Here is a 21,359-nt window from a genome sequence, read left to right as displayed (position 1 = left end):
CTCTGAGTCCACAGGGCCTGGGAGACAAGCTGCCGACTGGGTGACTGATTTGAGAAACAGATTCACAGGCCTCTTCTGGGTGCAGATGCCCTTCCCTTCACCCCCACCTGCTTCCTCCCCAGGGGGTGCCTCTGCCGCTGGTTCCCTTCCGTGGCCCATAGGCCCTGTTTCTTCAAGCTCTTGTGGCCTTTGTGTCTCTCCCAGTAAGGTCCCCCAAAGATGTCATGGTCAGAAGGTGCTACAGATTGAATGTTCGTGTCTCCCCCCCAGATTCATATGTTGAAACCCAATCCCCATTGTGATAACATTTAGAGGTGGGCCCCTTGGGAGGTGATTAGGTTATAAGGGTAGAGCCCTTGTAAATGGGATTAGTGCCTTATAAAGGAGACCCCAGAGAGATCCTTCACCCCTTCCACCACGAGTGGACACAGTGAGAAGACAGCTGCCAGGACGTGGGCTTTCACCAAACACCACATCTGTTGATGCCTGGATCTTGAACTTCCCAGCCTCTAGAAACATGAGAAATTTCTGTTGTGTGTCAGTCACCCAGTTTATGGTATTCTGTTATAGCAGCCCAAACAGGACTAACAACAGGGCAGGGAAGAGGAAACCAATTTCCAAACTCCTGGGCTTCAGCAAGCAAAGGTGACACTTTGGGCACCTGAACTTTCTAAAACTATAACTAACTCCTGGAAGGGCAGGCAACTGATAGTGGAGGGGGTCACAAAAGCACCCCCACATTTGCAGGGCTCTGTCTGCAGCCCTTCCTTGCCCCTGCTCCCTTGAGGACAGGGGCTCGGATCCCCATGTCACAGATGGGGGAACCAAGGCTCAGAGAGGCAGGACAACATGTGCCAGGTCCCACGGTACGGGGAGGCCCAGCTCTGCCATTGCTCCCCACTTCAGTCTTTCCTCTACCACCCACCATTCAGTGTGGCCCACGGCACAGGCTCCAGGTTCAAATTCTAGTTCTGCCACCTACCAGCTGTAGCAGCTCAGAAGACATAGCTCTTCTCTCCTGCCCTGAGCCATTCTCTATTCCTCTGGGAGATGACCTCAGATGTGGCCCCACGGTGACCTCTTGGCACAAGGTGGAAGCTGCTGGCCCCTCTCCCGTGCCTGTATCACCAGGTGTGGGTCTGCTGATCCCACGCAGAGATGCCTCTCCCATAGACCTGTTCCCTCCGCACCGACAACCTCCACAGGAACCTGGGCAACAGCTCTTTGCTGAGGCTGTCCCAGAACCCTGAAGCCTCCTAGCAGGGCTCCCTGCCCCTGTCTTCCCCTGCAAGACTCCAGGAGCAAGGGGCTCTGAGTTAGCCAGAGATGCGACCACCCAGGCATGCCCTTCTGGGGACCTTCCTGTCACCGTATCCTCCATCTGCTGTGAGGCTGTTCTGACCTAACACCCTCACACTCTGGGGAGGAGGAGGAGAGGCCTTGGGAGGGGCAGGGGCTGAGAAGGGCACAACTACTGGCTCAGCTTAGCAGCCCCAGAGGAGCCATCAGCTTGGGGGTGGCTCCAGGCAGCTGGTGCCGATGGAAGGCATGGCCAACGTGAGCCAGGGCCCCTGGGCCAGGTGTCTTGGGGCAGCCCTCCCCCAACATTGACCTCCCCGTGCCCCCTCTCTGGTGGAAGAAGAGGTAGAAGAGGTGTAGGAGACCAAAGCCAGTCAGTTGGCCGTCAGGCAGGAGCTCCTGCCACAGACGAATTGGCTTTTGAAAAGCTTCTCAAAACTGGAATTTTCTCCTTCAGGCAACAACGGAGTATGTGCGGGGAGGGGCAAGCAGGAGGGCAACAACCACCCTCCATCTCCCCACACAGGGCTCGGGAGAGAGCATTCCCAGAACTTACAGTGGGGAGGTGGTGCCAGAAGAGGCCACCCCCAGGGCAGGACATGGGAAGGAAAGAGGTGAGGAGCAGGCTGGGCTAGGGGGACAAAGAGGGGGTCCAGGAATGGCTTCCGCCAGGCTCCAATGGCTCTGCCTCAGTATATCCAATTACGCTCACGTGGCAGCCTCACCACGTTTCAGACGCCCTCCCAGGAGCCCCCCCTCAGTCCCATGCATCCCTGCTGGGTGCTGAGCAAGAGGACCATATGGAAGGAATAATAAGACAATTAACTTTCCATTAAAGAACAATATATGTGGGTTTTTAGAGAGGCGAGCGGCAGCAATCTCTACCCAGCGGCACACTTCACACCCGCGCCCCGCCCACACCCTCCTCACGCACCCCACACCCCGATCATCTACACTAGGAGAGAGCAGGGTGCCGCTGGGCCTCAGCGGGAGGTGGCTGGGGGAGGGGGTTGCTGCACCAGGAGCAGAGCCCCTAGGATGATGGTTTGGAGGTTCCAGTAACCCTGGGGAGGGAGTGTGATGGGCCTGGGTGGGTCTCCCTCACCACCACTCTCCGGACTGAGCACATTAGCTGGGACAAGCGTGCATGTCCTGCGTGAGTGCAGGTCCACCTGGCCAAGGTGGACTGACTCTTGGGACACATGTGAACCACAGTGCTTTGATAGAAGGACCAACTGTAGGTCTGGGGGTCACAACAACTTGAACTCCCATTCTGGCCCTCTCAGGGCTGCTTCTGTCCCCTGGCACCTTCCCCCACTACCCAGCTTCCTTCATCCTCTTCTGCTGCCCCTCTTGCGTTCTGAGCTTCCCTGGCACTCCTGGACATTGCTGATCCCACCTGAGATGCCCAGAGAGGACCCCTTACCCCGAAGGGGGGCCAAACACAGCTCTGGCAAGCACCCCCTGAGCCAGTGTGTGACAGCGCATGTGTTTCAGGAACTGGCAGTACCAGCGGGGTGTGGGAGTGGAGGAACGGGGAGAAGGCTGTTTTTCTTTATTTATGTGGTTGCACCGGGTCTTAGTTATGGCAGGCAAGCTCCTTAGTTGTGGCAAGTGAACTCTTAGTTGTGGCATGCATGTGGGATCTAGTTACCTCACCAGGGATTGAACCTGGGCCCCCTGCAGGGGGAGCGTGGAGTCTTATCCACCGCACCACCAGGGAAGTCCTGGGAGAAGCCTGTTTCAAGGGCACCTGCGGAGGGCCCTGTTCCTGCCTCCCTGAGCCCCTCAGGAAAGGGGTCCTCAATGTGGCCAGATTTTGGTCCTTGCCTGGAGCCAGCTCCAGATGTGGCACTCTGCAAATATTAATTACACATTCCCAGGGAGCACTGAGCAGACACGGTGTGGGCATGGCCAGGGGCAGACAAGATGGGCTAGGACTATGGTGCCATCACTGGTTCAAAAATCCCATTTCTGGCTACCCACAGAAGTGGGGACACATGAACAGCATTTGTCTGATTCACCATGACTGTCCAGAGAAGCACAGCCGTGGGGAGGGGAGCAGGAGACTTGGGGTCAGGGATCTCTGAGTCCTGGGGTCTCGCTCTCTGTGGATGCAGCTCAGCAGTCCAGGGCAGGGACCGCCCCAGGCCTGCACCTCTGCCTTGATAGTTCTCACCAACCCCACCACTACCCAGGGCTAGCAAGTCAGGGCTCCAGGATGGGACTGGTGGGTAAAGACAGTCAACCACACCTTGGTTTCCCCACGAGTGACTAGCGGCATACAGCCAGGCTAAGGCCGTCACGGGAGCGGAAGCAGCCAGGGACGTAGGCAGGGCTCTGAGTCACTTCTGCCCTGAGACACGTGTGGGGGTTGATGTGGACTGAGAAATGCTCCCACAGGTCCAGACTTGGATTGAGCTTTCCCAGAGGATGGCCTGTAGTCCACAGACATGACCATCCCACGTCTCTGCTCCCATACCAGCTCTAGCCAGACAGACTTTCCTCACCCCCGACCCCCACACCAGACAGAGGATCTTCTCACTTCCTTCTGTAGAGACCCTCCACGGAAGGTGTCTCACCCAAATCAGGAATCCGTCCCAGGGCTGGTGCACCTGATGAGCCACTGGTTCTTCCTCCTGTCTGACTATAATTTGTCCTGCTTTGCTTTCCCACAAGGTCCCCAGAGTTGTTCCGTTTCTACCCTGGACACCCAGTCAGAAGGGAATAGGTCCCTGGCTGTACCCATCAGAGTGACCTGGGCTTCAGAGTGGGGAGACAGGCTGTCTCCACGTGGTCCCCTGTGCACCCCCAGGCACCTGATGAATTATTCATCCTGATCAACCTCATTATGTGAATGAGCTCAGAGCCCAAGCATATGCTCTCTGCTGTCCCCCCAAAGGATGACAATATGGTGCTGGTGGGCGAGAGTAGGAAAGGGGTTTAGGAGACCTCGCTCAGCTTCTAGGGGCCCTGGAGGGGGCAGACTGCAGTAGAGCCCATACTTCTGTGGCCTGTTCACAGCAGGAGTAAGCCAGGGCTGGCGGGGCTGGGTTTACCCGGTGGGGCACGGCTCAGGAGCACCAGGCCACAGTGGGCGCTCCTACTCTGTGCTGGCCCTGGGGTTAGATGAGGAAATGTGACAGGGTCTTTGCAGACAGCCCCCACACTCCACCAAGGTGTGCCATGGTGTCCAGCCTGTAAATGGGCCACAGTCTGCACCCAACCACACCCCCATGGGGTTGTGGTGAGGTCGGGAGGAGGAAAGTGCCAAGACAAGGAAAATGCTCCTAAATGCCACCGTCTGCAGTTTCTGAACTCTTGCAGCTGCCAGCTCTATGGCACCCAGCTTCTGCGGGTCGGGCTGCCTCTAGGACTGGGGCTGGTGGAGAGGGCAGCCATGTTGGGGAAGAAAGCCAAGGATCGCCCCAGTGGCAAGGTGTTTGGGGGCCCACCGAGGAAGCATGGAGAGGGGCGGGCCTAATGGGGACTGAGGCCATAAGCTTGGCAGAGGTGGTACCAGGGTCCACGGAGCATTGCAGCTGGGTCAGGGCTTCGATGCATGCGTCCTCCTGACTCTCAGAGCCTGGCTCTCAGGGCATGGGCTGGCCACATGGGCCCTCTCATATGCACTTGAAGGAGAGCTCTGGTGGCTTTGTCAGGGGTGCCAGGGGTTGTGGGGAAGAGGGGCCGGTTGGCTTCCTCCTGCTCTCACAGGGTTGCCCTTTTCCTCTAGAACTCTTCACCTGCTCCCCGGCTGCCCACCTCACAGGGGTGTCCTGTGCCAAGAAGCAGCCCCAGAGCTGTCAGTGGGAAACAAGAGGCTAAGGAAGCAGGTGAGAAAAACTGGAGCAGGACAGAGAGCCACTGGAGAGCTGGCAGCCGTCGACAAGCAGAGGGATGCCAGAAGGAGCCCGGAACGCCAGGTCAGCACTTCTCTGCCTGGCCATAGCCACACCAAACCTGGCCCAGATCCCCTCTTTTTCAGGCTCATCCTGCCCACCCCAAGAGGGAAGGCCTAGCTAGAGGAGAAGCAGCGCCCTGGGACAGGAGTCAGGAGCCCTGTGTTCAAGCCCCAGTTCTGCTGTACCCGGCTGCGTGACTTTGGTAACCACTGGGAAGGTGGGAGTGGGGAAAGATGTGCTCATTGGTGAAAGTGTCTGGAATCACTCAACTCCCATCAGAAAGGAAGGGAACAACATATCCTGGGAATGAAAATGATCAATGAGGGAAATTCAGATTTGATTTCTAGAAGTGTATCTGTGTCAGCCTGTCCCCTGCCATTCTCACCACCTCATCCTCCAGCCAGACCTCCCAGCCACGCCATGGACCAAGAATGAGGATCAGAGAGGGTCTAGGACTTGCCCAGGAGCACACAGTGGGTATGCTGAGCTGGATTCCATCTCTGGTCCGCACCATCCAGGAAGCTATGGCTCAGACAGACCTGAGTCTCAGGCATGAAATGTGTACGTTATTTTCCCACTGGCAAACTTTTAGGGTCTGAGTGCCCACGACTATAAAATAAGCAGTATCCTTGAGCTGAGGATTGAAAGTACGGAAGATTCTTGACTGGAAGTGCATGGTTAACTCCTTATGTGGGGTACATCTTATGTCCCAATATGAAGCTTGGAGAGGCACATTACACACATTCCAGGGAACTCTCACTTCTTCATTAACCTACACAGCTGCACTCTTGGCAGTGCCCACTTAGAACCTAGTAAGTGCTGGGTGCTATTCCTGAGCATAAATTGACTTCTGTTCCGGAACAGCTTTTCCTATAGTGCCTTCTCTGGAAAGCTCTGCCGGCCTCCAAGTGTGGCTGAGTCATTGAAAGTTCACAGGAAGAGAGTACGATGGGGGTTACTGCGATTCAAGCCCAGTAACCAGGGAAGGGAGATTCAGAGAGGCTGGACCACTGGGGTTGGGCGGAAGGACCCCCAGCAAGTTGATGGCTCAGACCCCCGCCCGGACTCCCCCTCCTAGCTATGTTACCACCACATTAGCCACCCCTGATCAGCCCCATCCTGTGCCAGAGGTCCTACATCCACAGCCAATGTCAACACATTCACTGCCACCCCCATTTCCTGGGTACCTGCTACAAGCTAAGCATGGCGAAAGGCCCGAGGACACCACCTCATAGCAGCTGCCCCACAGACGTACCTCTGCTGACCTGGCCCTGACCAAGAGAGACACAGGAACACAGTGGCGTATCTAATCGCCAAGCTGGGGGCCTGGACCCCCAATAATAACTCCACTTACTCTGCTGTGCCCAAGCCCACCATCAGTACGAGATCCCCATTAACCCCCTGTTCAGTTCAGGTTGCACTTTCTGGCCCAAGCCTCCAGTAAGAGCTCCTTAAAGTCCAGCACGTACCTGGGAGCCCCACCCCAAGCACTCCAAGAGCTCAGCTCTCCAAGCCTCTGCGTTTCCACATAAAGAGTGACAGCTCAGGAGCCTGTGGCCCGACAGCGACACATTTTGCAGCCTTCTGGGGGTGACGGATGGCCTGCTCTTCACATCATTATTTCAAATATTAACATAATCTCCCAGGATGAATGTGGTCGCTGGCGCCTAATCAATCACCCCTCTCACCCCCGATACCTCATCTCACCAAGCATTTGCTTGCCACTTGTCTCGTGCTGCAGCTCCTTGAGCAGGCAGCACTGACTGCTCTCCGGGGTTGTTCGGCCTGGCCACCCCACTCATTGCGAGGACAGTCTCTCTGGCTTCCGTGCACAACTACACCCACGGGACCCTCCGGAACCTGGACTCCACTCTGTATGCTGCCTCAAAAACAGATCTCACCCTCCTGAAAAGCCTGACACCTACCCATCAGAGCCGACTAAGTACCACTTCAACATTGTGACCTGGGGAAGAGCAGGCCAAGACCCGAAGGAATCACTGTGTCTCTGTTTCCCCACCTGCCCCCATGAGTCCACAGTGTCCCATCACGCTGGGTCCTCAACTGCACCAAGTTTTCCTCAATCCTTATTGCTGAAGCCCTTCCCCCACTTCCAGCTGGAACAGGGTCCCTAAAGGGAAAGCCAGTGGCACCAGGCTTACCTCACGGAGCTGCTGCACACCCCCAAAGATCCGCATCACGCCATCGATCTCCTGCTCCAGGCGCCGGGCCCAGTGTTGCATCCTGTGTGCAGAGAGGAGAGGAGTGTCAGGAGGACCCGCCTGGGGCTGGAACAGCCCCGCCCCAGCCACCGAGAGGTGACACGCAGCAGCCGCCCCTTCAGAACCCAATTTTCACTAGAAGAGAAACAGAGGCTGGGAACCAGAGCGTGCCTCTGATTCCCTTTGAAGTCTGGACCCGGTGGCCCAGGCTCTCCTCACGTACTGTTGGACAGCCAGGGAGGGGAGCAGATTATAGTTTAAATGCACTGAGGGAGTCCAGCGGCTCCAAGAAGCCTGCAGGGAGACTATTTTTCACTGTGAAGAGCCAGCCCTTGATGCTGCTGCTCTGAACATGCGGACTCAGGATACCAGGGAGGAGGGGACGTGAGTGAGCCTGGTGTCTGCTGGATCTCAGAGCCTTCTGCCCCAAGGCTGGGTGGCACCTAGGCAAGGGGAGGGAACATGAGAGCTGCTGCCACCACCAAGTCACTGTGTAACCTGGGGCAGGCCCCTGCCCCTCTGGGCCTCATTTAAACAGTGGACATGGAGAGCTTCCTGCTCAGACGGCCCTCGCCTTTCCAGTACCCTAGTAAACAGAGGCTCATCACTAGATGCCCCACGTGAACTGTCTACCCACAGGTCCAGTTCAGACTATCCCACACCTTTCTGGGGGCCTGGCAAGCCCCATGAGCCCTTCACCAGAGCCACCAGCCTGAGCTGGTCTCCCTTGCACTGGTGCCACGCTGAGCTCGCTTTAACCTATCTGGGTCTCACTATCCTCCCCCAGAAAGTGGGGATAATTTGGGGCCACCTTGTAGGGTCTGAGAAGAACACATGGGAACTGGAGGGTCAAGGGTGCTGCACAGGGATCTCTGTGAGGGGACAGGATGGACAGGTGGTCACAAGGTCCTGTATTCTCAGCCCACGCTCATGAACAGGGATGGTGTCTGGGGAGAGGGCTGGCTTGGGTTCTAACCTGTGATCCCACTTTAGGCAGTGCCAGATCAGGTGAGCAAAATCACACCAGCGCTTGCCAGGGCCTGCCGGCCAGAGAGACACTCTCCACACTGCCAAAAGCACTTTCTGCTGTGACCAAAGCCCCTGCCCTAATGCATCTGAAAGGCATCTCAACTTCCCCTTCCCACCAGACACAGAAGAAAGCCTTCCCCGGGAGGGCTCATAGGAGAACTACCACACAGACTGAAATATGCTCACAGGTTAATAAGCACATCCCGTGAGGCCAGGTAAGGGTGGGGTGAAGCCAGCCCCCAGCTTCTGGAAGGGTACCCCAGGAGCCATGGGATCCGGGAGATTGAGTCTGGCCCCAACTCCTGCCCTGGGCCTGCCACCTTCCCCACCACCCCTACCGCCACTCGGGGCCAGGACTCTTATAGCTCCCTGGGTCAGAAAAGCTAAAGTCTTTACCCCAGCCCCCTGCCCCATATCCCTGTGGCTGGGGGCTGGGCCCTTGCCATTGTGTGTGCCCGCATCGGTTGGCATGGGAACTCAGATCAGGAAGCGGGCGGATCACTAATTGCAATTTGCCAAGCTGCATGTCAGGACCGTGATGGAAAAAAAAAGTCAACATCAAAAGAAAGAGGTATTGGGCTTCCCTGGTGGTGCAGTGGTTAAGAATCCGCCTGCCAACGCAGGGGACACTGGTCCAAGCCCTGGTCTGGGAAGATCCCACATGCCGTGTAGCAACTAAGCCCATGCGCCATAACTACTGAGCCTGAGCTCTAGAGCCAGTGAGCCACAACTACTGAGCCTGCAAGCCACAACTACTGAAGCCCACATGCCTAGAGCCAGTGCTCCGAAACAAGAGAAGCCACCGCAGTGGGAAGCCCGTGCACCACAACAAAGAGCAGCCCCTGCTCGCCGCAACTAGAGAGAGCCTGTGTGCAGCAACAAAGACCCAACGCAGCCAAAAATAAATAAATAAATAAATAAATAAATAAAATCTAGTTTTTAAAAAAAGAGAAAGAGGTATCAGCTTCAGCTTGTTGCTGGCTGAGACACAGCCTGATGCCCACCTCTGCTCCCCACTGCAGGGGAAAAGCTAACCCCAAGCCCAGGTGGAGGCCAGGCTGCAGGCCAGGCTATGAAGGGTGATCAGGCCTCAACCACCAGGGGAGGTTTTTTGCTGGGGGAGGGCAAAGCCCAGCAGAGAATGGAGAGCCTGCTTGTCCCCTGGCTCCAGGTCACCAGGAGCTGATGGCTTGGCCCTGGCTGAGCCATAAGCACCTGACAGTGTGTCAGGTGGCTGTTTTATGCTCCTGAGACAGAGCCTGGGATGCTGCTATGGGCCACAGGGACTGGCCTACCCCTGACACATCAGAACAGGCACACCCTCCTGGGGTCTAGAGGTGGCTCTAGCCCTTGGTCTGGCATGGTGGGTCTGATGGGTAGACCCCAGGCCCCAGCTGCAATGCCTACCATCACGACGCCAGGGAAAACAAGTTATTCTGATCATTCACCTAAACCAAACCCAACTAGGAAGGCAGTATGTGTCCGAGAGTTTAAAAGAACGTGATAGATCATTCATTTCATCATCACAGAGACATGAATTTGTGGGTTCCAGAGTTTGGCTGGTGTCCCCGTGCTGGTTCCAAGGGGTGACACATGGGACCCAGGAGGCCAGGAGTCAACTATGCACCTGCAGTGTTCTTGCCCAGAGGCAGGAGAAACCACCCACCAAGCCCGTACTAACCCTGGCCAGGCACAGTCATACTCACACCAACAGAAGGGCATGGCGGCTTTGAAAGGATGGGGGACGCATCAGGATTCGTGGCGCCACTGGGTCAAAGGCAAACTGACCAAATCCTGCCTGGGGTCCCATCAATATGGACCCAGGTGCCTGCATCTCCCATTGCTCCCTGGCCAGACAGTGTGGCCCATGGGTCACCCCCCCAACAGGGTAGATCCCCCTGCTGGCTCCCCACATCCCTGTGATTTTCCATGCGATTCATTGAGATGACACTGCTTATCTCCAAGTGTCTCTAAGTGCCAAATTAGCAAGACAGTGAGGAGAGAGAGTGTCTGGGAGGAGGCACGTGCAGCCGGGGACTGCAGCCGGAATGATGTCTGGTGTGGCCATGACAGCCTCACACCATTATGTCCTCCAATGTGCCCAAACCTAGTGGGGTGCAGGCACTGAGCCCCCATTTCACAAACAAGAAAACTGAGGCCCCTGGCAAGGACAGGTGCGGAGCCATGTTCTACAGAGAGAAGCCAGACCTGTCTTCCTGGCTCCATCAGCTCCATGACCCCACCCTCCTAGGACAATGCAGCCTCTGGGAAGCCTAAGGGAGAGGCTGCCTCTGTCAGCTGTGTGACCTCTGAGAGTTCTTGCCCCTCGGAACCTCAGCTTTCCGGTCTATAAACAGGGAAGATAATGACTGGCTGAATACCTTTCAGGGCCAAATCTACACGGAGCCTTGATGGGCAGTATTATTATTGGGCAGTCCCCTGAGGGCTAGAAGCTCATCAAATCCAGCCCTTCCTCGCTTCCCAGTGCTCAGAAAATCTTCCCTGAATGCCTGCTGGGGGGAGAGAGCACAGAGGGAGGGAAATGTGGAAAGGGTTTCCCTAATGGCTCTCTGTAACCCCCTGCTCCCCAGGCTGAGAAAGGCCGGGAGCAGGCACAGGGCAAAGATGTGTGTGTCCCAGGGCTAGAGGGTTGAGGGCAGCCCAGCAGGAAGATGACACCAGCTGCTGTGGGACTCCAGGTCTTTTAGTCTCCAGGGCATGTTTCAGAACCAAGAGGAGTACGTGAGGGAAGAAGAGGTGTCATCATTAGGCAAGGGAGCAAAATCATCCATATGTGGAGCGAGGAGCTGGAGCTGAGGACCCCCTTTAGCAGACAGAACTATCAAGACTCCCACTAGAAGGCTGGGGAGGCCCCAGGTCAAGCTACAAGAGCAGTGAAGGCCTCCAGCTCCGAGGCCAGAGGCTCCCCCAGACAGGGAGGAAGAGGTAGGGAAGATGGGAGAGGGGAGGAAGGGAGGGGAGGAGCGGGGAGGGGAGGGGAGGGGAGGGGAGGAGAGGGGAGGGGAGGGGAGGAGAGGGGAGGGGAGGGGAGGAGAGGGGAGGGGAGGGGAGGAGAGGGGAGGGGAGGGGAGGGGAGGGGAGGGAAGAGAAGAGGGAAAGAGCCTGTATACAGATGCAACAGCATAGTTTAAACTGTTGCCAGTTGTTAATTTTATACGTGAAGTTGTTGATCAGAATGTGATTTAATTGTACAGTATAATCCAGGCTTTTGGAATAAATTATGCAGAAAACTCATCTATAATTAAATCAAAAAAAAAGAGACAGGTGACACTGCACGTTCACCCTCGGAGGGCAAGGGTAGATGTGGGCGGCTGGACCCTGCAGAGGGACGAGAGGGAAGGGGGAGGGCTTTGTTCAAGAGCAGACAGGGGAAGGCCTAGGAGAGGCTAAGGCCCAGTAGGGGCGAGGATCTCTGGACCCCCACCTACCTCTGCAGGCCTTCTCACCACTCCCAAGGAGGCGTTTTCCTTGCCATCAAAGCCTTGCTACAGACTTCCTCTGCCAGGCAGACTGGGGGCCTAAGAGCAGTCTGCAGCTCTCCCCTCAGCTCAATCAAGGCAGTCATCGTAGAGGGGGAGATGCCGAGGGTAGAACAACAGGTGAGGTGGGAGGAGTGGAGGGCAGGGCAGGGCTAGGCTAGGGCAGGTGAAGGGTGCAGGGGAGCAGTCACAGGGGAGGCCACTTGCTGCCAAGGTTACTATGAGCCAAACTTGGCAATGGTGGGGGCCCACGGGTCTCCTGCTTCCCTTGTGACGGACTGGCCAATTATTCTTTCAGCTCTGGGGGAGGCAATGATTTCAAATAAAATGCTATTTAATTATTCTCATCATATTTCAGCTGGCCTGCCACCTCCCACCTTGGTGCCTTAGCAGTCTTCTGAAGGGGAAAGAAAGATAGGGCAGGAGGCGGGGGTAAGAGAAAGACGGAGAGACAGAGAGACATAGACATGAAGAGAGCCCAAGAGAGCTGGTCTAGAGGGCCTGGGTGTCAGGTTCACCCCGTCTCAGGGGATTACTGGTGGATGGGCAAGAGGGCCTCTCCCCATTCCAGCCTGGAGAGGCCACGCAAAGCTCAGAGAGCAGTCGTGGCCCCTGCTGAAGCAGGGCTTGGGACATGGCCAACCCCTCCCCAGGCCACAGTCCTGCTGCAAACAGCAGGAAGCTCAAGGCTGCACCCCAGGATCGTGGTACCTCCAGAGCCATCTCCCCCGAGGAGTCCTCCCCGACCACTCTGTGGATATCCCTCTCTACCTAGACTGAGTGCCCAGATTCAGCCCTGGCTCTTCCGTGACCTTAGACCAGATGTGCCCTCTTAGGCCTCAGTTTTCCCATCTGGAAAATGGAGATAAAGCTCACCACTTGTCTACCTCCCAGGACCCCAAACAGAAGCAGGTGGAAACCACTGCCTCATGGAAGGGATGACTGCTCCACACACTCATGCACACACAGACCCATCTGAGCGGCGGGGCCGCTCTCCCCTCGATCCTGTCCCCTTCCTCAGACCTGCAGCTCATTAAGCGTGGGATGGCTGTACCTCCTCCTTGGACTGGGGCCTCTAGGTGGGCTGCAGCACTCCCTACACTACCTAAGAGACCCCGACACAGGGGAGACTCCTTGGGAAAGGTAGGGCCTCCGATGACCAGAGCATCCTTCGTGCTTGTCTGCTCAGGAGAGAAGACTCTTGGCCTCAACATCTTTCAGGACCCAAAGCCCAGGGTAGGGCCCCCAACCTTGATTTGATCACAGCCTCCCAAGAAGAGAGGGCAAGTCTAGCCAAGGTCATTCACTCTGCAGAGGCCAAGTGGGCCAAGCCACTCCAGACCATTGAGATCAGAGTGCCTAGAGGCACGGAGACCAGTCAGCACTGGACCTGGCACTGCACAAACCACAGTGGGGTGGGGGATGCACAGAGGCCTGGGGAGAGGGGAGCATGCTGGCTCAGCCAATTCACGTGGAATAAGGCTCCCCAGTTAGCCATCCACCACTTTACAAGCAGGGAAACTGAGATGCAGGACTCAAAGGGACAGGCTCACCGTCAGTGGATTTGTGATTCTGCTTAAGGGGCTCCTAGTGTAACATGGGGCCCCCAGGAGCATCGTCCCCACCCCACCCCCACCCAACCCATGCACACAAGGACGAAGGTAGCCCACTTATCACAAGGGATCCTCAGAGATCCCCTGGTGCTGGGGAGGGGCTGGTGCTGTTGAAGCTCAAATTAGTCCAAATCCATCGGCCTCGACTACGTGTGTCTTGGGACCCTGCCCAAATACTGCTCGTTAATGAGGTTATTAATTATGGGGCTGTCCCTTCCCTTTCTTTGTCGGGGGCGGGGGGGGGAACCCTTCCCTTCCAGTGGGCTCTCGGCTGGGAGGCAGCAAGCCTGTGCCTCCCCACTTAGACTAACAGTGAACAGTCATCCACTTTAATTAGGGCGCCAGGTCCAGCCCAGTATTTACTCCCAGTAGCCTGATGGGGGGAGGGGACAAAGCCTGGAACAAGGGAGCAGCTCAGGGCTGGGGAGCTGGGCAGTCCATTTGGCCCAGAGAGGGATGGAGAGTGTCCCAGGCACACACAGCACTCTGCCTCACTCCCCACCATCAGTGCAGGACTGAGGGCCCACAGGGGCACCAGCAGTCAGGGAAGCACACAAGGACTGGGGCAAGCCAGGGATATGCAAGCTGAGAAGGGGAAGGAGGTTTCCCAGGGGAGATGAGGAGGACAGCATGGAAGGCCCACCTGAGCCTGATTTCTGTTTCTGCCATGGTTAGCTGTGTGACCTTGGTAACATCCTTTCCCCTGTTTGGGCCTCAGGTAACTCATCTAGAAAGTGAACTGCAGCAACACAGTACTGTGTCAAGACTGCCACACCCAGAGCCACAAGGTTCCTGAGCAGTCCCTCAGCAGGACCCTCCTCACCAGGCCTGGTCTGGGGTTTCCAGCAGCAGGAGAAGCCCATAAGGGGCACTGCTCCAGCTTCCACGGGAATGAGTTCTGCCCAGCAGTCCCAGGAGAACCAGGAGAGGGGCTAGAGAAGGCACCAGGGAGCCGGGGAGACAAAGGAGGTGTGCAGCAGGAAGGAAAACACCGTTCTGCAGGAGAGCAGGGGACTGACTGTGGCCCAGACCCAGGCTGGAGGGCTTGGCCAGGGTGGGGATGGGCCCTGGGGCCGAATCTCCTCCAGCCCCTGCTGTGTACCAGGTCCTGCTCTGTGGTCCACACCCAGCTCTGTGGTTTGGACTCTCCAGGTCTCAGTTTCCCTCTCTGCTCAAGGAGGGGTGGCCTGGGGCCTCCACAGGCCATGTGGGGATTTGTTTCCCAAGGGATCTGACTGGGGCCTTCCTGCCTGCCTCACTGGGTCTGCACCAGTGAGGCCAGGGCTCTCAGTGCACTGCCTTAATTATCTTCACAGCAGTCAGATCATCCCCAGTCCTCAGAGGGAAAACTGAGGCACACAGCAATTGAGTGATGTGCCCAAGGTCACACAGCTAATGAACACCAGTTAGGATGATACACACCTCTCTTCAGACACCAGTCTTAAATGCCCAGCTGCGGCACGGCATGTCCACTTGGATGCCTAACGGGTCTCTCAAACTGGATGTGTCCTAAACCCAGACACGGACCTCCCTCTGGATCTCCTCCTCCCTTTTCTCTGCACCCCCTGCCTCCCCTGGCTCAGCTGATGCCAGCTCCTTGGTTCAGGCCCGAAGCCTCAGGGTGACCTGCAACCTGCTTTCTCTCGCACCCACATCCAATCTCTCAGCAAGTCATGTTGGCTCCACCTTCACAGTCTGCCCACTGCCCTCCACCTCCCTGGCCCCCAGCCTGGCCTGGGCCGCCATCATCTCTCTCCAGGACAAGTGCAGTCACCAGTTCACTGGTCTTCAGCTTCTGTCCTTGCACCCCCTCCCCCGGGCTGTTTACCTCCACGCGCAGCCAGAGCCCCCTGTTAGAACAGTGTCCCTCCTCTCTCAACACCAGGCCACAGCTCCATGACACTAGAAGAAAGACAAAGCCCGTCCAGGGGCCATACTCTCAATGGCCTCCTTGACCTCGCTCCTCAGGCCACACTGGCCTCCTCGTTGTGGCTTGAATACACTCCTGCACTCCCTGCACAGCCTTTGTACGTGCTGTTCCCTATGCCTGGATCAGTCTCTCCTCAGAAGTCCTCAGGGCTCCCCTCTCACCTCCTTCAGTGAAGTCCACCTTGCCCCCCATTTTAAGTTGTAGCCTCCCAGCAGCAACTGATCTCAGGTGCCCTCCTGGGGTTACCGCCCTCCTGGGCTGTGAGCCCTGAGGGAGGAGGCTCCTGCTCTCCAGCCTGGAGGAACAGGCACTTGGCTGAGCAAGCGCACCTCCCCAGAGGGGCCTGATCTCCCCGCCGTCCTGCCCAGCCTGCGTGCTGCCGGCCACGGGAGCAGGCAGGTGGGTGTGCAGGGGCAGCCTGTGGAGGGGCTAGAAGTGCAGTGGCTGCCCCAGGGACAGCCACTTTCCCCGGCTCCTCTCCGTATGAATTATTAAAGCTCATTTATGATGGGCCTGCCCAGGCCTGTGGCTTCCGTGCATAATTCATGGCTCTCCCAGGAGGGCCGGGTGCTGGAGCAGCCACTTCTTCCCGGAAGCAAGGAAAGTGCAGGCACAAGTGCAGGCACGGAATGGCCCAGACCCAGGCTGTCCTCCCCCCATCCCTTTCACCCTGTCCCGATCTCAGATAGCCCAGTACCTCTACCCACCCTGCCCCATCTGGGATTCTGGACACTGGGATTCTGGTTCAGTGCAGATTCACCCACTCCCCTCTCTGTGCCTCGGTTTTCCATCTGTGGACTGACGGAGTTGGTGGTTTTCAAACTGCAGGGAGAGCAGAATCATCTACCTCCACTCCCCAGGGGGCCGAGGACCATGGGTTCCCAAGGTACCAACACCCAGGTGTCATTGTTTGTGAATTTTCCAGCAATCTAGACCTGGGACTTAGCAATGAGCAACAGGAGTTCAGGAACTAGTTAAGGCATCCCCAGAGAAAAGCAGAAAGTCCAGGCCAGGGACACAGGGTATGGAACAGTCAGTCACTCTGCCCAGGATCCACCATCTGCTCCCCAGGCCTGGAACCACCTGCCTCAGTCACTGACACAGATCATTAACATTTGGGGTCTGCAGAGCCTCCTTCTCTCCCCAGCATGTTCCCCAGGTAGTCAGGTACAATGCAAAAGTAACCCCTGCCTAGGCCCATTTAACAAACTTGTAAACTGAGGTTCAGTGAGGCTGGCTCTTGCAGGCAGGGGTAGATATGTTGACACAGCCCCTGTGCCCAGCCAGGTGCTGTGATGGGAGAGCCACACTGGTCTCAGGAGGTGCACAGCAGGGTTGAGGCACCTGTGGAGGACACCAGGAGAGTCAAGGAGGAACCCAGGGGTTCCAGCTGCCTGTTCTTGCCCCACGCCAGTAACTGAAACCTGATTGGAGGTGGCAAGATAGGCCCTGTCCATGTGTCACCAACCACTCCAGCCAGATTCTATGATTCACACATCCCCACCTCCCCTCCTGTACATCCTCCCCACTCCCCGGCATGAGTCAAATCCTCTCTGAGCCACAAATAGCCGTCCTCCATGTGCGTCCTCGACATGGCCTCCTGCTGTGAGGAGGACAGAAACCTCTCTAGGGATCCTCTATTTCTCCTCAGGGTAGAGATCCCCCAGGGAAGCTGGCAGTGTCCCAGAGGACACACTGGGTGCAGAGGAGAGGTGAAGCAAAGACCAGAAAAGAACTCAACCCATCAGGGCAAGCTTTGTTCTCTGGCCTTGTCCCCCGCTACCTGGCCAAGTCACCTCTGCCGGAAAGTCTTCCAGGATTTCTCTCCACCCCTTCCCCCAAACCCACAGTCCTTACTCCACTTTACCAACCCTTGCCTTAGGTTGGAGCTGCAGTCCGGTCCCATCATCAAGCTTCCTGCAAAACTTAGCTTGCAGGATGGCAAAGAAGAGTCTTCTGGAAATGCTTGGGGATAGATTTCCCTGAATATCCTCCCATCACCAGACTGCTACCTGCCCTGTCCAACCCCCTCTGCAGTGGGAGAGAGGCTGGAGGGCAGGGCAGGGAAAGGGCTTCTAACTTCAGCAGGTAGCAGAGCACCAAGGAAAGGAACAGATGATTCAGAGTACCCGTTGTGTGCTGGGTGCTGTGTGTGTGAGGCCACTGAAGTCACACAGTACCCTTGGCTAGGTGCTAACTGATTCAGGCCCACTTCGTGGATGAAGACGGAGGCCTAGGCGGTGAAGCAATGCACTCAAGGCCACACAGCCAGTCTGTGCTCAACCAGAATTTGAACCCAGTAAAGGATGGCTCCAGAGCCCAGGTTCTGTCCCCTAGGCAATTAGGCTTCCTTAATCCCAAAGAGGACTTCAATGGCCAAGATTCAGGAAATAGGGTGCAGGTAAGGGCCACCCCTCATTTATGACCTTTTCCACCTTTGTGAAGGGATCTACTCCAAATCAGGGCCCTCACTGCCTCCCCACGCAAGCCAAAGCTGGGTGCAGTCAGAGTCCTTCCTTTTACCCCACCAGAGCTACCCTGCTGTAGGAATGTTGTCTCAGCAGTGCAGAGCCCAAGCTCCCTCAAAACCCTCCCATGACGGGGGGTGGGGTGGGGAGTGGGAGATGCCCACTTCCTCTGGGATTTGCTCCTCACTAGTTAGCTCCGGGCTTCTCAGCGCAAGCCAAGCTGCATGTAAATCAAATGTGAGTACTCGGACCACCTTGACTCTCCATGCTCTATGGTGAATCCTTTAGCAATGCAAATCCCCTCTGTGAGCTGCAATGAGGAGGGGCCTTCAGGTGCCACCCCAGCAGCCCCACCCCTTCTGAGAAGTCCCAGGTTGGTGGCCAGAACAAAAGGAGCCACTGCCTGGTGAGCCTGTGTTGTCCTGAGAGATGGCTTGACGAGTAACAGGTTGGCCAAACCCAGTAGGGCTATCACAGACAAAATACTCTGCAGATGTTGCCAGCCTTCTATAGATTCCCTACGAGCTCCCTCACTCCCCATTCATTCATTCATTCATATAGTTACTGAGGCAGGCTCCAAGCTAGGCACCGTGTCTCCAAGGGACACAGTGGTGAGCAGGGCAGATGCAAGCCTGCCCTCGGAAGCTTGGAATTCAACCAGAGCAGACAGCTGATCTGATCCAGACTCAGTAAGTGGAGGGAGGAGGAGTCCGGCGAGCCTTGCGGGGGTGGGATGCACGGCCAGGGGCCTGACCCAGCCTAGGGGTCTGGCCAGGTAAAGGTGGCACTGCAGAGCAGCAGGGCAGTTCAGACAGAGGGTACGGCACATGCAAGGAAGGCTCAGCAGTGAGCTGTGCGCATGGTGATGCCCTATGAACACCCTCAGACTGACTATGGGCATAAGCAGGCTGCTCCCACACTGAGGTCTGCAGCGCTCCATCCTCAAGGACATGGTGAGTGCCTCCATGTGACGGATGGTGAAGGACAGTGAGCTTCTGACACTGGGGAGATGAGGAGAGCGGGCGCAGTCAGTGGCTGGTAAACTAAGGGTTCAAAGAGCAGGGCTCTCTGCTCAGTCCTCGGCACCCAGCCTGGGAAGGCACAGCTCCACCTGGCCCTCTCCAGAGGCAAACATCTAGCTCTGACAAATCTCCACTTGGATGCCCTAGTCTGCATCTCAAATTCAATGTGTCCAGTACCTGATGGTCCCCTGGACTGACTCTTCCCTAGCCTCCTCCAGCTTACCTGGTGAAAACTCTGTCCTTTCAGATGCTCAAGCCAAACCCCTGGGGTCTCCTGAGACCCCTTTCCCTTTCTCACACCCAGACCATCAGCAGGTCTCACCACCATCACGGCCATCACCCTGGTGCTCCTCTGTTCACACCTCTCCCCGGGGGGGCCCCCACTTCAAAGTCATGCTAATTTTTTTGTTTGTTTGTTTGTTTTTTTGCGGTAGGCGGGCCTCTCACTGTTGTGGCCTCTCAGGCTCCGGACGTGCAGGCTCAGCGGCCACGGCTCATGCACGGGCCCAGCCGCTCCGCAGCATGTGGGATCTTCCTGGCCCAGGGCACGAATCCGCGTCCCCTGCATCGGCAGGCGGACTCTCAACCACTGCGCCACCAGGGAAGCCCCAAAGTCATGCTAATTTAATGGCCCAGGCTGTCCTGGTCCTTGCTGCCCTCTGCCCTCCTCTCCTCCCACTCTCCCCTTTTTCTCCTGCCCTAACCACTTCCCACCTCAGGGCCTTTGTGTTGGCCGTTCCTCTGCTTCGAACACTCTTCTCCCAGATACCCATGTGGCTCCCACTCTCCCCTCCTTCCAGGTTTTGCTCAAATGTTTTAGTGAGGCTCACTCTGACCTGCCTCCTCTAGTTAAACCCTCCCCCAAATTCATCCTGTCCCTTCTCCATAGCATCTGTCACCTTCCAACATAACATATCCTCTGTCTATATCACCTCCCCAGACTGTTGTCTGCCTGTCCCGTCAGTGCCTGGCACATGGCAGATGCTCATGAGTGTGGAGAGAATGAATGAATGGCAGGTTGTGGTGAGTGCCTGTGGAGGGAACAAATGTGCCCACAGTGGGGGAGGCACTGACTGGAAGAGGACGAACTGAGTGGGAGCCTCAGGTAGGACCAAATCCATGGGCTGTCCCATAGCCATGCGTCCCCCTCGCACTGACCTGCGGGCCACCCTTGCCCTGGCATTTGATTTGTTCTACGTTCACAATCATAAAATACAGGAAATATGATCCCATTTTAGAGTCCTTTTTTTTTAACTTTTATTTAATTTCATTTATTTATGTTTGGCTGCATTGGGTCTCTGTTGCTGTGTGCGGGGGCTACTCTTCATTGCAGTGCATGGGCTTCTCATTGCGGTGGCTTCTCTTGTTGCGGAGCAGGGGCTCTAGGAGTGCAGGCTTCAGTAGTTGTGGCACGCGGACTCAGTAGTTGTGGCTTATGGGCCCTAGAGCGCAGGCTCAGTAGTTGTGGCGCACGGGCTTAGCTGCTCCGCAGCATGTGGGATCTTCCCAGACCAGGGATCGAACCCATGTCCCCTGCATTGGCAGCCGGATTCTTAACCACTGTGCCATCAGGGAAGCCCTATGATCCCATTGTAAAGGTTAGAAAACTGAGGGACAAAATGACTCATGGTCACATATGGGGCTCCAGCTCCTCCCCTCCTCAACCCCCGTACCCTGGACCATGCTTTCTAGCAAGCAGCAGGCGGACGGCGCAGTGAGGCCACCAAAGCCCACGGCTCTGGGTCCCTCTAGACGGCCCCGTGATGTCCCCACCCTTCTCCATTTTAGAGTCATGGCCTCCTCCATAGGCCACCGGTCTGGAAACCACCTGTGAAATATATTTCCCCCAGCGCTGGCTCGGGAACCATGTAAATCACTCGGCTTAATGTTCTCTGGGATTGTTCCCCACCACCCCTCCCCAGCCACTCTGTGCCGGTGAATGTGGGGCTGCAGGGCATCAGGCAGGTGGGGCCCCAGTCATGGGCTGTGGGCAGCCCAAGGCACCCCAGGCGCTAGGAGGCACTGTGCAGGGGTGCAGCGGCCTCAGGGAGCACGTCAGCAGGAGAGGGATGGGGCCTGACTGGAGCTTCGGGAACTGGGGCTGGATCCATGTAGGCAAGCCTCCCCCCACCCCACCCCTGCCCCTTATCCTTGTCCCCCTGTCAGCGGCTTACTCTCAGAGGAAGATGGGTCCTGATGCTCTCCCCGGGCCCCCACAGCCCTGACCAGGGGAGGCCCAAGGCCTTAGGAATAGCTGGGGACCCTGAGAGGGCCTGTCGGAATTCAGTCTGGAGTGGGGGCTATGTCTCTTCACCACTTGGATGCTGCCTAGAGCACCAGTCATGTGTGGTTATTATTTATTTGGCCTCACTTC

At 56.8% G+C, this 21,359-nt stretch overlaps 1 protein-coding gene across 4 annotated transcripts in view; it reads right to left on the bottom strand.

Moving 5' to 3' along the window:
• Window positions 1-21,359, bottom strand: part of CACNA2D2 (calcium voltage-gated channel auxiliary subunit alpha2delta 2) — a gene marked incomplete at both ends in the record, with an annotated part of 137,355 nt that overhangs the window by 104,227 nt on the left and 11,769 nt on the right. For all 4 annotated transcript variants that reach the window (XM_082847670.1, XM_082847671.1, XM_082847672.1 and 1 more), the window contains one exon: window positions 7,364-7,445. In XM_082847670.1, the coding sequence (XP_082703796.1) occupies window positions 7,364-7,445 (82 nt within the window). The remainder of the gene's footprint in view (window positions 1-7,363; window positions 7,446-21,359) is intronic.

This window comes from Leucopleurus acutus (genome assembly GCF_964270905.1).
Source record: "Leucopleurus acutus genome assembly, chromosome: 10".
In the NCBI taxonomy this organism is placed as follows: Eukaryota; Metazoa; Chordata; class Mammalia; order Artiodactyla; family Delphinidae; genus Leucopleurus; species Leucopleurus acutus.
The sequence above is the reverse complement of the archived record's forward strand: the minus strand, read 5'-3'. Positions and strand labels throughout refer to the sequence as shown.